The 16967-nt window shown below is 44.1% G+C and overlaps 1 protein-coding gene across 5 annotated transcripts in view; it reads right to left on the bottom strand.

The window, feature by feature from the left end:
• WDTC1 (WD and tetratricopeptide repeats 1) overlaps positions 1-16967 on the bottom strand; it is a 1302054-nt gene that overhangs the window by 696745 nt on the left and 588342 nt on the right. For all 5 annotated transcript variants that reach the window (XM_069622886.1, XM_069622890.1, XM_069622889.1 and 2 more), the window contains 2 exons: positions 16070-16164; positions 10414-10529 (listed from right to left, as the gene is read on the bottom strand). In XM_069622886.1, the coding sequence (XP_069478987.1) occupies positions 10414-10529; positions 16070-16164 (211 nt within the window). The remainder of the gene's footprint in view (positions 1-10413; positions 10530-16069; positions 16165-16967) is intronic.

The following is a 16967-nucleotide window of genomic DNA, read 5'->3' as shown; positions in this document are numbered from 1 at the left end:
CCGCCTTTGACACGGTCAACCACTCCATCCTCATTAAATGGCTACAAGATACCCTCGGTATCTCAGACCGGGCACTGGATTGGCGGACCTCCTTCCTCGCTACTGACCGTCCTTCCCCAGGTGCACCTGGGTTCATTCTCTCTACATATGGTGTTCCCTAGGGCTCTATACTCTCGCCTTGGCTTTTCAACATCTACCTTGCACCTCTCGCTGGCCTGATACCTGCCTTCTCCCCTAGTGTTACACAGATGAGACAATTCTTCTTCAAGCTCCCCTCTTCCCTTTTCTCCTCCATCATTTCCGATTGCCTATCTGCCATTCAGTCTTGGTGTGCTTCTAACGATCTATGTCTTAATGCCAGTAAGACAGAGATTCTTCCTATTGGGACATCTGCTCTCCGCTTCCCCCCAGCACTCTGGCCACTGTCTATGGGCTCAACCCCTTCTCCATCCATCAAGGCCAAAACCCTTGGGGTCATCTTTGACTCCTCTCTCTCTCTCCTTTACTCCTCACATCCATGATCTTGCTAAGGCGGCCCGCTTTCAACTTCACCTCCTCTGAGGATTTCTCCTTTCCTAACCTTCCCCCAGAAGTTGAATGTCTTTAGATCTTTGGTCCTCTTCAGGCTGGATTACTGGCAGGATTACTGAAACAGTCTCTTCCTTAACCTGCCCTTTTCCTCCTTTCTCCCCTTCCACTGATCCAGAATAGCGCTGCAAGTCTTAACCTTGGCCTCAAGCCCAGTGACCGTATCTCTCCAGGCCTAAAATCTCTACACTGGCTCCCAGTGATTGCAAGGATCAAATTCAAGACCCTCTGTATCATCCACAAGGTTTTCTGGGGTCAGGGACCACGCCATCTGCAGCTTTCTCTCGCTAAATACTCTCCTTCCAGATCCCGTCAATATTCTCGCTCCAACTCTCTGCAGATCAAATGTTTCTCCAAGCAGAGAGCTGGTGGCAGATCTCACTCCTCGACAGGTTCCCTTCTTTGGAACAACATCCCTCACTCTCTCCGTCTTGGACCAGACCACCTCAAGTTCTGCAAGCAAATCAAGACCTTTCTTTTCTCCACCTCCTTCCCTCTCTTGTTAAACCACCCCATTGCCGCTGAGACTGGCGGTCTGGTCCCTCTTGCGTCCTACAGGGTCCAGAACCTCTGCCCAGTCCCCACCAGCACCATCCATTGCACTGCTGCTATGCCCACACCTGACTGCTGGGTGGAAAACATCTTCCACCGCGGAACATTATTGTCATTGTTATGGTCTTATTTTCTCCCTGGTTCCCTCCAGTTGTATTTGTGCCTCATAAATATCCAATAAATAAAATAAATAGGCTGGTCACTGCAGAAGTTATCCTCAGGTCATCAGCGGGCTGCTCTTCCCTGCAGGAATCCTGGCTCAAACGTAGATCTGAAGAATGGCAAATTTGCGGCTGGAAGCTAGTACAAGCCTACCAATAGTAAGGATCTGCCACATTCAAACACTCGGAGTTCGTCCAATCAGGGAAAACTACTGGTTTCACATCTGCCAAGCAGCAGACTCTCTGGCCCCAATGTATTTGGACTGGGAGCAGACAGGCTTATTTTTCTTCAAGACAGGACGGTTAAAAAACAAGCAAAAAGAAGGGTGTCCCCTTGAAGTCAATGGAGGGAAAGGTGCAAAAGTGAAAATCTTTCATAACAGTTACCCTAAAACAAAGTACATATTTTTTGGTTGATCTGTGCAGTTTTCACTTTTGTGTCATCTTTTGGAACCATGATTCCATTAGTTTATTGTCAATAAAATGTCTATCCTGGCTAAACAGTATATTCAATTATAAATACAGATAAATACTAAAGTATTCTCTTGTCAAAATCCACTGCAATACAATATCAATAGATTACAAAATGTATATAACAGATAAAAAATGTCAGGAGGGTCAAATAAAAGTCCCTGCATCCTGAATTTTACACAATCCATATTTTACGAAAACTGGTTTCAACAAATATGTTCAAGCTGGATTTGTATTATTATTATTATTATGGGATTTATAGAGTGTGGACCTAGTTTCAGGAAGCAACGCAGCGCTTAACAATCATAGGGCGAAGAACATGGTCAAGGAATGAGAGAAATAAGGGAGTATGGAGGTAAAAACAGGGAGGGGAAGAGCAGAATATTTGAAAGCAATGGATCTAGAAGCGGTTTATAGTGAAAATGTCGACTGCAAAAATGCCGAAAAAAAATGAGAATGTGTTTTTAAAAAAAACATTTTTCTAACGGGGCGGGGGGGGGGGTTCCGCCCCCCCAAACCCCTGTTTATTTTAACTACCTAAACCCCAAAAAAACATACAAATTACAAAACAAAACACATTCAGATTTTTTTTACATCATCGACATTTTTGCATTGGACTATTTTTTTCGATATTATAACTGGATACCTCTAGAAGCAACCAGGGGCAAACAAACAGTACATGATTAACATACTGTATCACCGCCATACAAAGTGGGCAGAGCTTTTCGTGGAAGGGCATCTTTGCCAATGCTCTAAGCAATACCCTAAGGTTTAAGTAGCCCATTAAAAATTGCAAATAAATCTTGCAGATCCTTTGATTTTTCAATTCACCTTAATATCGCTAGATGATTTGAGGGATAGGTGGACCTGCAAACACACACTACATTTATCTGAGCCAAGCAGTAGGACAGATCTGACTAGTGCCCTATTTCGCCAGAAACCAATTTCATTTCTTCTTTATATTCGGTAGTCAATTGATAATCTAAGGTTTGCCTGTTTGAACAAATGGATTATTCAGGTTGTGATGGTCATCATTAATCGATAGACCTTGTTGGATAAGGTAGCTAGGTAACCGGAGAGGGTGAAAATAGCCTGTATATAAACCTTAACATTACCTATAAACCCTTAACAATTATTCCTACTGTCCCCATTTCTAATCTTAAATCATGGATAACAAGGACTGCTGAACATTCAGCAATTTATACATTATCAAGGTAGAAATTTCAAACTACTCCGTTTGTAAAAACAACTTCAGTGAGGAGCATTTCATGCCACATAATTAAGACGTCCTGTTTGCAGTTTTTACTGATTTGTGCACATAAATACAAACAGAAATCAATATGCTTTCAGTCTGTATTCATTTATATAACATGGAGAAAAAAAAGAAAAGCAGGACTGCTTGGTTACCTATGCTACCAATCATGCTTTGCAGGCCAATCACACTGCAGACTGGCATATAGAGTGTAAATGTTTTTATGAAAAGCAGTACTAATATTCTTCAAATTGCTAACAACATATCTTAAATCAGCAGCAATCACAGGAGCAACTATCTGTTATGGTAATAGCAGAACTACATTGATGTGGAAAAACCTAGTTCCATTTGTGCTCTGTATGGCTGTGTGTATTTTAATAAATGCATGATTTAAATTTAAATGCAGAAATATACAGGTTGCAAGTTATCATTTTATAAAACAAATAATAAATGTTGATAAATACAGAAGAAATTAATAAATATGGAAAAAAACAGATGGAAATTACTGAAAAATAAAAACCATAAACCCGGTAATACACCTCAAGGTATTTCTGCTTCATACACTTTTACTAACTACTTTATTTCACAACCTCTTTAAAAGGCCCCAAGTGGTTTCAGTGCATGTATTGCCAAATTTACTTACAGCCTTGATAAGCCCGTCCCATTTAATATTTTGGTTAACTGTTAGGCAAAGTTTGTATCGAGTACCCTCTGGGACCACTATACACAACTGACTACAGGTATAGGAAACCCACCTTTGGTATAAGCTTGTGCTACACAGTTTGGTAGTGTGTTGAGCAGCCAGGTTTATCTCAAGAGGGGTCAATGTAAGCTGTAGTGAGTGACACAGAGATTCACAGTTATAAGTATTCAAATCAACTTACACTCAAGGTTTCTTGCATAAACAATTATTAATGTATTTATCAGTCAGTTAGAATAAGCCTTCTTCAGAAGGGAGCAATATAATAGTAACACACAAATACACTTCAATACTGTACACTCTTAGTTGTTTCTAAATCAGTAAACGCCCTTTTGGGATGGCCCACAGACACAACCTACACCCACAGGTGAATTCAATAGCTAGGTTGCTGAGGACATTAATATCTTACTGTTGGCATTTAGAATACTTTTAGAATTTGGTAAAAGGCAAAGGTTATTAGAACAACAAGAGATCACAAATATTCCCAAGCAGGCATATACTTTTGGATCCTTCAAGAAGAGTCATACAATTCCATAGGCTAAGCCAAAGTCAATGGGCAAAAGTCTTGTATAGGATTAAACACTTCTGGTAAGTAAATGGAAAAGTCTTTGCACAAGTTCTTAGGAGTCTTTGATGAAAAGAAGAATCAAATGTAGGGCCACAAGCTGATTAGACTTGTGAGTTGTAGAAGTTGCGAGCACTCTACAGTAAGAGGTAAGTTCTCTCAGACTTTTTACAGTACCTTAGAAATAAAGATAAAATGCAGCTGATGACTTCTGTTCCTGTGCAGCTCTGCGGATCTCACTGTTCCTGGGCCTCAGCCATGGGGACAAGAGGGAGGACATCAGGGGACTCCTGCAATGCACTGGGATGGTCAAAACTCGCAACCGGCAAACTTCACTTTCAGTGGCTCTTCAGTGTTTCAGCTCCTCACGTCTACCGCAAATAGCAACACTGCGGTTCCTGGCTGTCGAGATGGACTTTCCTTGCTTCTGGGGTCCAGCACTCTGTTGAGGGGGCTAAGGCTCGGTCAGTCCTGCTTCCTGGGAGTCCGGAGAATCTTCTTGAAGCTCTAGGCCAGCTTAAAAGCAATGCACACAATCTGGTGTTCCTCTCCCTGGTTATACGGTTTCCAGCACCAACTCTGTGGAAATTCAACCAGCTTCGAGATGGATGTCCAGGTGGCTTACTTTGGAGTTGATTGGTCCCACCAACTCAAGGGGAGAAGACGTCCGTGCAGGGGCTTCTCTGTCGATGCAAACTTGGCGTTTCTGCACTGCAGTGGGGCTTCACCGGGCAAACCAACGGTCCAGGAGTTGCAGCAGGCGTCCTCTTCAAGTTGTTCTTCATTTCCTTCATCCAGTGGTCGACTCTGCCTTCCAAGCCAAAAGACTAGCCTTTTATTCAGTTATCTCCCATTCATTCCAGCTTAGCTGTCAGTCACCCAGCAGGGTGGCTGTCCTTGCTGGACAGTCAGCCGGCCAATCGCCACATAGTGCATTTGGGTCTCCTAGGAGACTAAGCACAGGGAGTTTCGGGCACCTCCCTCACTTCCTGCCTACCCCAGACACCCTGAAGCCAGAGGCGGGCTTCACTCGTGAATCCCACTAAAGGCAAAATGAACAAAGAAAATGTATTGCTCTCCCCAGAGTGCACGGAAAAACATAAATCACCAATGCAATTATAGAGCAAATACTTTGGACGCAGACAGACGCAATAACTCACAACCACACACTCTTAGAAGATAATCAGCACTTATACGGCTATTTATTCAAAGTTTAGAAGCAACCAGTGATAACATAGAAATAACTCACAGGAATAACAGACATAAATCACAGAAGAAACAAAGAATTCAAAAGGAAATACATCACCGTGAGCGTAACTGGATTCCTCATCTCGCCCAGAAGCGGCTGGAAGACCCCGGGAACAGCCAGGCTGAGAGCACCACAGCTCACAGGAGTGCCGGACGTAAGCGTCCTCCTCCGGCTGAAGTCTCACCTGACCACCTCTGGGTTTCCGCATATATACACACTCCGCAAAGGGGTGGCAGTTCTCGAACCTTCTGGAAATGGCACTTGCGCAGTTGATGAGCGGCCGTCGGTTGCCAGCTGGGTCAATCGAGAGCCACCCTCAAGGAGCAGAGTGCCTCCTCCCTCTAAAAACACGCTCTGCGGAGAACAGTAAAGAACCATAACAAAGTTAGCTTTCCCAGCAGAAATGTCCTTGACCGCATACCAGGTTTCGAAAGCATGTTTTCCTCAGCATCGTGAATCCAACACTAAGCAAAATGAGTGCAGCTTTTCACGGCGGCATGAAGTAAATATCCATTATGGCTCCGAGCGCTCCCAGAATACACTGCGCACCAGCGCCATTTTAGTTCAAGCATAACAGAGACCAAACCTGGTTTGGCACGCAGAGTAAATCTCAAGAAGGACATTTCCACAAAGAAATCACGAAAAAAGTAGACCGCGGGTCATTTTGACAAAAATGGCACCCATAGGTGCTTTACTGTAGCTGCGAATGCAGCCCGCGGTAAATGCACACCATGGTAGTTAAAACGAAACCACTGCCACCAGCCATTCTGTGAGAAAAAGGGCAACATAAAAATGTTACATGAGAAGCTAGACGAAAGGGATACTAAGTAACCCCTCCAGCACTCTATTGTAAGATAGGATGTGTTGGGTCTAGAAAGTTACAAGGGTAAGTAAAGTCAATTTCACTTTACTGCTCTTGGAAACAGGAGTTTATCCAAGAGAAGGTATTCAAACCTTTGAGAAATCTGAAAGACTTCCCTGTGCCACTGCACTGAAGGTGCTGTGTGACAATGTAAAAGATGATGCCTATGGAGTTTGTCAGACTCCACAACTAAAAGAAACCGTGTTCAAAATCATAATAAAATACGAGAGTGGGAAAAAGGGCCACACTCTCTCCAGGTTAAAAAAAGCAAGTCCTCAAAATCCAGCAAAGTTGCTGGGGGTCTAAGGTGGAGGGAATTAGCATGTTTCTGAGAATTCTCCCTAACAACTGTGAATTGTAGATATATGTACTCATTTCCCTGCTCTCTATGGATTGAATCCAGGTGCCAATTAAACAGACAACTCAATTTCATCTTACAGAAAACAAGCACCTCAGTTTTAATGAAATTCATTTTCAGAAAATATTCTTTACAATAGCTGCCTAAACCTCTGAGTGAATGCTGCAGGCCACTATGTGTACAATCTAGTGTCAAAAGATCATCCGCACATAAAACTGTGCCTATCCGCAAACCTTCACCCCTACCTTGTATAAAGCGGGACTGCAGATGACTTGGTGTTAATCTCGAAAACTCAAATGGGTCTTCAAAATCTTTTGACAGCCTTTCAGACTTATATCCAGCTGAACCAACAGAGTTAACACCAAGAAAACACAAATTGTTGTCTACTCCCCAAAAAGCACAGGTCCCAATCGGTTTTTGTGGTCAATCAATCATGTGGAATTGCAAAGAGTGCCTCATTATACCTATTTGGAATGTGCTTTGAGGGCGCACATGATGTTAATACCCAGTTGGAGTGGGTGGAGAGGAAACTCAAAACAGCTATAGCGCAAACCAAGCTAATCATGTCTAAATTTGGAAAGTTTTCCATCAAGCCTGCCTGGTCCTACTGGAACCAGAAAGCGATACCGGCAAATTATAGGGCTTAGAAACTCTCCCGAGTAGTACCTTGCTCCAATTCGATCATTGGGAAGCTAAATTTTGAAGACAAATTCTTTTCTTGCCAGGTTGTGTGCCGTACGCCTAGATTAGGTATGAGCTGGGTCTTGTTTCCCTTCAAGCACTCCATAACTTGAGACTTTGTTCCCTACTTATGAAATGTCTTATGTCGACCAATGACGAGGTCACTTTACGATCACCATCTGCATACATGTTTTCATCTAAAGATAGGTTTATGTCAACTTGGATAAATAAGATTTGTCAAATTATGGGCAACGCCAATCTATCTATTGAATTGCTGGTATCAAACCCTGATAAAGCCAAAGAGAAACTATACCGGGTTGATTGGATCAATGCTTGTGATAAATGCATGCAATGTCAAGGAGGAGATATATTTCCACCAGGAGATTTCCACCAACATAATTACGGATCTTGCAGCCTTATCTGTTAAGATCCCACACACTGGCCTATAGATCTGCCATTATATGGTTACGATTTAACCTGTGGCTCACACAGGAGGTCTTAACAAAACGGCGCCTCATGTCTCCTAGTGATAATGTTTGTCGTTTTTGTATCACAAGAGGGGTGCCTGAGACATTACAACATCTGATAACTCAATGCCCATGTTTAAAGTCCCTTAGACAAATGCACATCGCAAAATATTGCCAATATCTGGGAAATCTTGATGAGGAAACATGTTGGTCCACCATTCTGAGTTGCTCTAAACCGATGATTCAATTGGCTACAGTGAATTTTTTAATACGTCTTCAATTAATCCCAGATCCTAGTTCCGAGCGTACTAGATTGTTTTGGTATACACCATCTGCGGTTGCTCTTTGAAGCAATAACAAGTTCACTCTACAGATGTTAGTACAAGCTGTTGACCTACTTTAGAAATGCACTCGCATAGTTCTTAGTCCTAGCCTCAACAATGTTTGAGAGGGCTGAACTTGGTCGTCTGAATACCCATTAGTGGAATGTTACCTTAATGAATTTGAGGGTCGGAGTCAATAATTTGTGGATAGTCAATAGTTATTTGTTGTTTTATTCCTAATTAATGTTCTAGTTTTTTAGTTTTTATCAATAGTTGTTTTTCTCTCATCTCTTCTTGTCCTGCCTTCTGGTGTTTTTGATTTTGGTTTTGCTTTTATGATTATCAAATGAATACTGACACATGGTCTTGCACAACAATGAAAATAATGAATTTGTGTGAATTTGAAATTGTTCTGTTTTAAATTATGAATTTGTATACTAGTTTTTATATCTTGATATTGTAAGGTTGATTAAATTCAACTAATTCAAAACAAAAAACAAAAAAGCGGGACTGCTCTGCCATTGCTACCTATATAGAGTTCGGACTGTCTTTTAGTTGGAACCCCATCTTGCCCTAAAGATAGGTGGTTTTAAAGCCCACACCAGATGGCCATGGAAAAATCTCCCAGTAGGGTAGTATACAGGTGTTTTGTGCTGACATGGGACAGTTGTGGCATCTTGAAATCCACCAAGGGAAGACTGGGGGATCTTTGTGGGATCCACCATTTAACACCTGCAAGGTTTGCATCAATAAGCGGGTGGCTAACCCTGGCTTCCAAATTTCCCAAGTTCCCCTCTTAGTCACACACTGTCTTTTCTGCTTCTCCAAAACCAAATCTTTAAATTAAAAAGAATGCAAATCCATCCTAGAAGACTGGTTTGAAAATAAGCAATGAAAGCATGAATCGGACTAGGTGTGTGTGTATAACACAGGAACTGAAGGCAGAGACAAGTAGGAGATAGTACTCCCCTAGTACCCACTTCATCACTCCCATGCAAGTCGTCTGAGCTATTGGGTCCTCAAACCTGTGCAGTATTCGAGATCAGAACATGGCAAAACCACAATATCTTTCTAAAAACAAACACAAATAGCAACAGAATTGTGTAATCCCTCATAAAACATGGCCACAAATATTACCACATTCCTTGATATTGAACACAGTAACTCACAGTGGAGTTCAACCTTTAAATCTAGATTGTGCTATGCCAAATTCATCTAAATAGGCCTACCAAGATATGCGATTGGCAGAGCCCAGCAAGATAGAAAGCTGTGTGGGAGCAAGCTCCAAACTGAATAACTTAGGATGTTATTAACACTAATAAAAACCCACAGGTTACTAGAGGTAAAAGGCCACTACAAAGTCATCTGTTTGGAACAGAAGCTGATGGTGAACAGTGGCACAATATGGCTGAAATGTTATTGACATTTGCCCAATTGAAGCGCAATCCCATAAAACACTAGCTTTACAACTCAGCCAAGAAAGTAAAAGCAGGAAAACATACCATAGCCTAAAAGTAAAAACACCTCCAAAATGCACTGAAGGACGAGATTCAAGCAGAAGACAACCACCTTACGTTCAGAAAGCTATTGTAAACTGAACTAGGAGAGCAGTACATTAACTAAATAAAGGGTATTGGCAATTTGTGATATAACAGGATCAGCCAACATGATTAATTCACTGAAGCTGTATAGCAGAAGGGCAACAATGTACATAACAATACCATGTTGGAGGGCTCTTGCAAACCCACCTGTATGCACAAGACATGCATGCAGGTCTCCTCCATTTTCATTAGTATTTTTGCCATCCAAAGTCTTTCCAGAACACTGTGTTGCAGCCAGACATCCCCGGAGTTTGATGGGAAGGAGAACTCAATGGTCCAGTAAAAGAAGTTAAATGGGGTAAAAAAACACTCTGCATGTTTCATTTCCCTAGATTTCATACATCTTTGAATAGAATTAAGAAAGCGTAGAAAGGGTAGATGGTGTTTTTGTGAAACAGTGATATGCAAATATCTGTAGTAGTTCTTTATTCAGGTAAGTATACCAGTAAGCTAGAAAATAAAAGTACTACTTCATGGATCCTTCCTTGTATGCGTTCCCCTCAATCTTGCCCACCAATTAGTAACAAGTTCCCATCTGCCAATTTAAGCACACAAGACACGGTCAATAAGAGCAGGGCCTTACCTGTTCACCGCCCATGTTCACCAAGAGCTCTGTTCCATCTGGACTGAAGGTCACATAGGTCGCTACCAGGACACGCAACCGGTTGCTGTAGTCTGGCAGTTTTACTGGAAGGTGCCCTAAGGTGTTAAAATGTAATAAAAGGATTAAGCAAGAAAGAGGATGTGACAGGAACATACAGGAAGTCAGATGTATGAGGTGACTCGCACTGAACTACAGAATGCTGTGATAGGACAACTGTACAACAGTTCTGTGCCATGTTCAGGTTGCTCTTTATTAAGATGGATTTCCAAAATCAGCCCTGGTCTGAGCATTTTGGGAGGCTCCTCTATTTTAGCTTTAGACCCCACAAGTTAGACAATCCTGGCTACACCTCTGGTGAGCAGGGAAGACACAGAGGTTAGACAACCCCAATCCAGGTATGGTAGCAGAGCGGCAAGCCTTAGTCTTAGGAAGTGTGTAAGAGTGGTATCGGCGTACAAGGGGTCCGCACAGAGCAACTCTGGCAATTCCAGTTACACATGCAAGCATAAAAATACAATATTTATTAGGCCTTTAAATTACACACTAAGCCGATAAAATGTCTAATCAAATATTGTCAAACAAAACCCTTACAAAACAAATATTTACATTCACTCTTAAAAGAGCTAGAACAGCATTTGATTCAATGACCAGGGAAATGCAGATGAGTACTCAGATGCATAGAAATAGGAAGAACTCTTCACAATAATCACAAAAGAGCTTCATAAATTCTAAGAAGGTCTAACCCTAAGATAGTTTGGGGCCTTCTGCCCAAATGTCACCAGTTCCAAAGTCGATACTTTTCAGGCAGGCTTATATAGAAATTTGCAGTGCCAATGGCTGCGATTAATCAGAGTCAAAAAGTAAGAACATTACTTAGAGAGGCCTAAGGCGGGACACTAGACCCAGGTTCCACCACCAACGGTCTGGTCACACTAAATTTCAGTCAGGATTATACACCCTTGCTACCCTATGAGACAGGGGGAAAAGCAACAGGTATGTAGACTTACCAATACCCCTCCACCCTGGACCAGAATTGAACAGAGGTGCCAGAATCCGTTGCTGGCTTGTCCTTCTGTCTTGGGTCCTTTTGCGAGGGTCTAGACAGCAGAGGTTGCTAATGATCGCAGGTTTTAGTTTCAGTCGGTCCTGGTGCTTAAGAATCTGTTTCAGACAGATGGCTAATGGACACCTGAGCGACACAAAGATGACACGATTCAACAAAGATCACCACGGTCAGGTGGCGAAAGGGGATCTTCCATTGACAAACACAGAAGCAGGCCCAGCACAGCTTCCCTCAGCGTGAGACGGCTGGGAATGCAGGAGCACAAACCTAAGATCTGCAAAGTTTCAAGTCTCTGCTTGGAACGGCAATGGCTGCAGCAAGGTAGTCCAGGAGAGAGACGGTCAGTCCACCGGTGGGTCCAGGGACACTTCCGGAGGTTGAGCAGGCACAGATCCTCAAGGAGGGGTCGAGTCTGCTAGTTCCCACCGGCCCTGGGGTCAAAGCACTATTGAGATCAGGACAGAGGAGCAAGACTTCACCGGGACAGCACTGGGGTCGAAGCTGGTCTGCTGCGGGGGTCGACCTCATGACAGGGTTGTCAGTGGGATGATCTTCTTCATAAAGGTCTTGGCTCCAAAACTGCAGGCGACCTAGTTTTACTCAAGATTCTCTTCAGATCCTCCCCCTCTGACCACTCCTATCTCCTGGCGTGATCACTCTCGCCTTTCCTCCCATCTCTCCCTCTCTACCCCTCAGGCCAAGCCAACTCCAACTCCAACAATGCCACCTACCTTTGCGGTCATCCAACCCTTGAAGTCTGTGTCAGTTGAGGCATTCGCTACCACTTTTTCTCCTCCAGCTAACTCGCATCCTGACACAGTCCTTTCCATGCTCTACTTTTCTATCTCTGATACTCTTGATGTTCTTGCCCTTGTCATGAGGATCCGTTTGCAGTCCAAAGCCAAGTGCAACTCTTGGTACGACTCTGACCTAGTTACCCTTAAAGGCAAGTGTAGGGTGGCTGAGAGCAAATGGCAGGGTTCTTGTGCATCCTATGACAAATTGGCCTGCCACCAGCTCCAAAGGAAAAATATCGGCTCCTTGTCGACACTAAGAGAGCCCATATCCAAAGCCTGCGTCTCTGCGGCATCTAACAACTCGGCAGAACTCTTTAAAATCTGCAAAGAGCTGGCCAACCCTGCTGCAGTCTCTACCCCTCCTTTCGCCTCCCAGGCCCTCTGCACGGCCCTTGCCTCTCATTTCATCTAAAAACCCAGGACATCCTGTCCACCCTCTCGTCACCTCCTCCTTCCCGCTCCCCTTCTCTCTCCGCTACCTCTGGCCCCCCGGCAGCTGCCTCTCCTCCCTCTTTCTCATTTTCTACTCTGTTCTCCCCGGACGAGATTTCCAGACTAGTCGGATCTATGAAAGTTTCGTCAAAACAGGTTCTTCCCTGTTCATCCAAAACCATCAAGGACCACATCGACACCCTTGCTCCTGCTCTGGCCGGCTACTGCAACCACATCTTCGCCTCTGGAGCCTTCGCCTCCCCTCTGAAGCACTTTCTTTTGCACCCTCTTCTCAAGAATCCCACAGCCGACACCTTTTGCCCAGGTAACTATCGCCCGATCTCCATCACCCCTTTGCTGGGCAAACTCCTGGAAAGCTGGCCATCTCCCAGCTTAATCTTCACATCAATTCTGTTGATTGCCTCCATGACCATCAGTCTGGCTTCAGAGCTGACAGAAGCACAGAAACTGCTCTCCTGAACATCCGTGAAGACCTGCTCTCCAACCTTGATTCTAATATCCCATCTGTTCTCATCCTACTCAATCTTTCTTCTGCCTTTGACACAGTCAACCATGTTATCCTACTCAATCGCCTGCATGATGACCTTGGTATCACTGATCAGGCCCTGGCCTGGCCGACCTCCTTCCTCTCCAACCAAAACTCCCAGGTCCAACTTGGGTCCTTCCTTTCCTCTATCTCACTTTCTATCTGTGGTGTTCCCCAGGGGTCTAACCTCTCTCCCTGGCTTTTCAACCAATACCTGGCATCGTTCACCCACTGCATTGCTGCTCTGTTCTCAAACTTTCAGTTCTATGCGGATGACACCCAACTTGTTTTCAGGCTCCTCTCTGCCACCTCTTCTCCCTCTCAGACTGTCTGCAATCCAGGAGTGGAGCGCCGCCAACGACCTCTGCCTTAATGCCAGTAAGACAGATTCTCCTCCTTGGCTCACCTGCACCTTCCTTTCCAGTCACTTGGCCCCCTCCCTGCTCCCACTTACGAGGCCAAGAACCTCAGGGTCATATTCAAATCCACACTTTCCTTTTCTCCACACATCTCTAAGAAGTCTAACTACCAACTGCACCTCCTCAGAGGTATTCTTCCTTTCCTTTCCTTCCCCGAGAAGCATACTGTCTAGAGAGCTCTGGTTCTCTCTAGGCTGGACTATTGCAACAGCCTCTTTCTAAATCTGCCTGAAACTACTCTGCACCCTCTGCTTCTCATCCAGAACAGGACTGCGAGAATTGTCATTGGCCTCAAGTCCTTTGATCGTATCTCTCCAGCCCTGAAAGCTCTGCATTGGCTCCCAGTGGCTTCAAGGATTAAATCCAAGACCCTTTGCATTGTCCACAAGGCTTTCAGGGGCCTGGGTCCACAATACCTTCAACTCTCCCTACGTAAATACCTTCCTTCTCAAGCACTTCGCTCCTTCACCTACAACTCCCTCAGGGTCAGTCACCTCTCTAAGCAACAAGTTGGTGGTAGATCCCATTCCTCGGCTGGAGCCTCACTCTAGAACACCCGCCCTGCCTCTCTGAAACTTGAGGAATACCATCTTCGGTTCTGGAAGCACCTTAAGACCTTCCTCTTTGCTTCTGCCTTTGCTCGTCCACTCCCCTGCTAATCTTTCTGCTTTGACACCGGGCACTTGGTTACACTCTGATTTCAGGCCCAGATCCCAACCACATACCTGCACTGCTTACTGGCAATCCCTGCACTTAGGTCTGTATCTGCTACCCTAGAGTCCCCTTCCAGCACTTTTCAGACACCCGTTGTCTACACCTTATTCTCGCACTCACCACCTTCTGGCCGCACTACCTGTTGCTCTATCATGTGTTCGGCACTTTCCCCTCCTCCGTTGCTCCTCGCACTTTACCCTTTCCCTCTCCACTGTACTTGCACGTTCTGAATGTCACTGGGCCTAATAAGATCATTGTTTTTGTCCTCCCTTGTTTCCCCTCCCTTGCCTCGTCGCGCTCTGAAACACTTGTGTATGGGCGTAATACAAATAAAACATATCAATAGTCAGGTTGGAAGCAAGCCAACAAATGCACCTTTCAAACTGGCAGTGGTTATCCAATCATGGATAGCCACTGGTAACATCTGCCCAGCAACAGACATTCAGGCACACGGGATGTGGATTGGGACTAGACAGTCCCAGCCCATTTTCCTGCCCACATACAGTAACCAAGCAAAAACAACCATCGTTCTTCGCCTGCCAAGCCATTACAGAAGGGGAAAGACCATATGCAAATCAGGCATGGCCCCACCCCAAAAGGGGCAGTCCAGCCCGAACTGCTAGGTCACATCCCTTCTGCACGAGAGCACAAGCATCCCCAAACATGTTTCACCCTTGTTGGGGCTCATCAGTGAGGAGTAGCTTGGGTCTCTAGTTAGCCCATGAAAGACACAGCTTTACTCTGGAAAGGGATTTACAAATAAGGCATTTCCTCACCTAAGAATGCAGGATGAAGACCAAAGAACAAGCGAAAAAGCTCCTTGCACGGCCATCTTAGGGTGCTAGACACTTTTAGAAGCCATTTGCGGTAAATGCAGAAATAAAATATCACAAAAAAGGTAAGAAATATCAAAGCTGCCACCAGCTTGTCTTAGGCACATTGTAAAAGTAACCAAAAAGTCATTATATAAAAAGTTATAATATCCTAACTGCACTTCAGTGTAAGGTGATGTGTGCAATTGTAATAATACAATAATTCACAGAGAGAGACAGTCTCTCAGTACTGATAGTCTTATGGGAAGTTTTCCCATATAGATTTGCAATTCATGACAGCTCAAAAAAGGAAAAAGAGAGGTGTCCCATAGAAATCTATTGAGGGAAAACTGCAAAAAAGTAAATCTTTCCTAATGCTCTCAATGTGTGCCATAAGCCTTTTAAAACATGTTACAAATGTTAAGTAAACAGACCATATTTGAAACCAGCATGCGACAGTTCAGCATCCAACATTCATAGGTGTCCGAGATCAGGTTTGGCACATGCTTGTGGACCTCCATCATGATGGAGGGGGATCTAGCATGCCTCGTCCCCCCCAAATGAAGGTCTTTAATTGACACTGAAAATGTGACCCGCTGCATGTGTCCCACTCCTGAAGACCTCTCTCTGCTTCAGTGTCGTACCCTTCCCGCCCAAAGGATCAAACCTGCTTAAAGGTTTCTCTTCCAAGGTCTTTAACTTCCCTCAAGGCATTCTTCTCCCTAACGGTTGATGCAATGCAGGTCTGTGCCCATGGATTTAGATCACCAACATGCCTCCCTTGGGACCTACTCCTCACCTCCTCCCCTAGCTCCATTCTTGCACTTTTAAGCCATGAAAGGTGCACTCACCTGCCACATAATACTGTGCAGCTCCATCAGGGATGGGCTTCTGTCGACTGCAAAACGTGTGAACCCCGGCTGTGGGGTTTTGCTTCATGGACTTCCTAACAAAACAAAAAAGTACAAATGATAACCCATCAGCAAAAGTCAGCATCATAGCCTACCTGAGAAGGTAGTTACCTACCAAAATAATAGTCTATTAGCATCCCTGCTAGAATAAAAAATAGTTGCCTAAGTCAGGAGACCGATCACATAACATGTTTTAAGGTACTCTCTCTCACACAACCTCGTTATGAGGAAATACTGAGGTTTAGGTGTTGATATTATTTTTATGTAGGTCCAATGTGTCACCTTCAGGCCCCAATATGTTATTAGATCCAGTTAGGTGAGACAGAGGTGTAATAGGGTAGAGTTTGGTTCATAAGCAACAACAGCAGGGTAGTTAAACTGGAAGAACAGAATTCGGGTTATGGGCCCAGAGAGTACCCAGTACTGTGGCGGGTCCCCAGTCCAATGTAACCTGGTAACTGCAGTGAATGATACTCGTTAGCAACTCACATCTTGTTTAAAGTAGAAAGCTTTGTGGGGGTTCCTGAAAAAATAAAGTGATCTGTCTACCTCTTACGGCGGATCAATAGCACTGCAGAATGATTCCTTTCACATTTTTCCAGGTACATTTTGTTAGTACGTTACCCGAGTTAGTCTATCTGATCTTTCTGTTTGGTGCTTAGTGGGTGGTGGGGTTCTGCTACTGGAAATACTATGGTAACCTACACCAGAACACGTGTGCATTGTGCAAAGATCTTCATATTTATCCCCCTCTTCACCGCAAGCTAAGAGCATGCTATAAAGGCTGCTTTGAGGATGGTTTGTTGGCAAAACCAACTTTATTGTACATTGCATTGTA

This window comes from Ambystoma mexicanum, chromosome 11, assembly GCF_040938575.1.
Source record: "Ambystoma mexicanum isolate Mex_15411 chromosome 11, UKY_AmexF1_1, whole genome shotgun sequence".
Classification (NCBI taxonomy): domain Eukaryota; kingdom Metazoa; phylum Chordata; class Amphibia; order Caudata; family Ambystomatidae; genus Ambystoma; species Ambystoma mexicanum.
The sequence above is the reverse complement of the archived record's forward strand: the minus strand, read 5'-3'. Positions and strand labels throughout refer to the sequence as shown.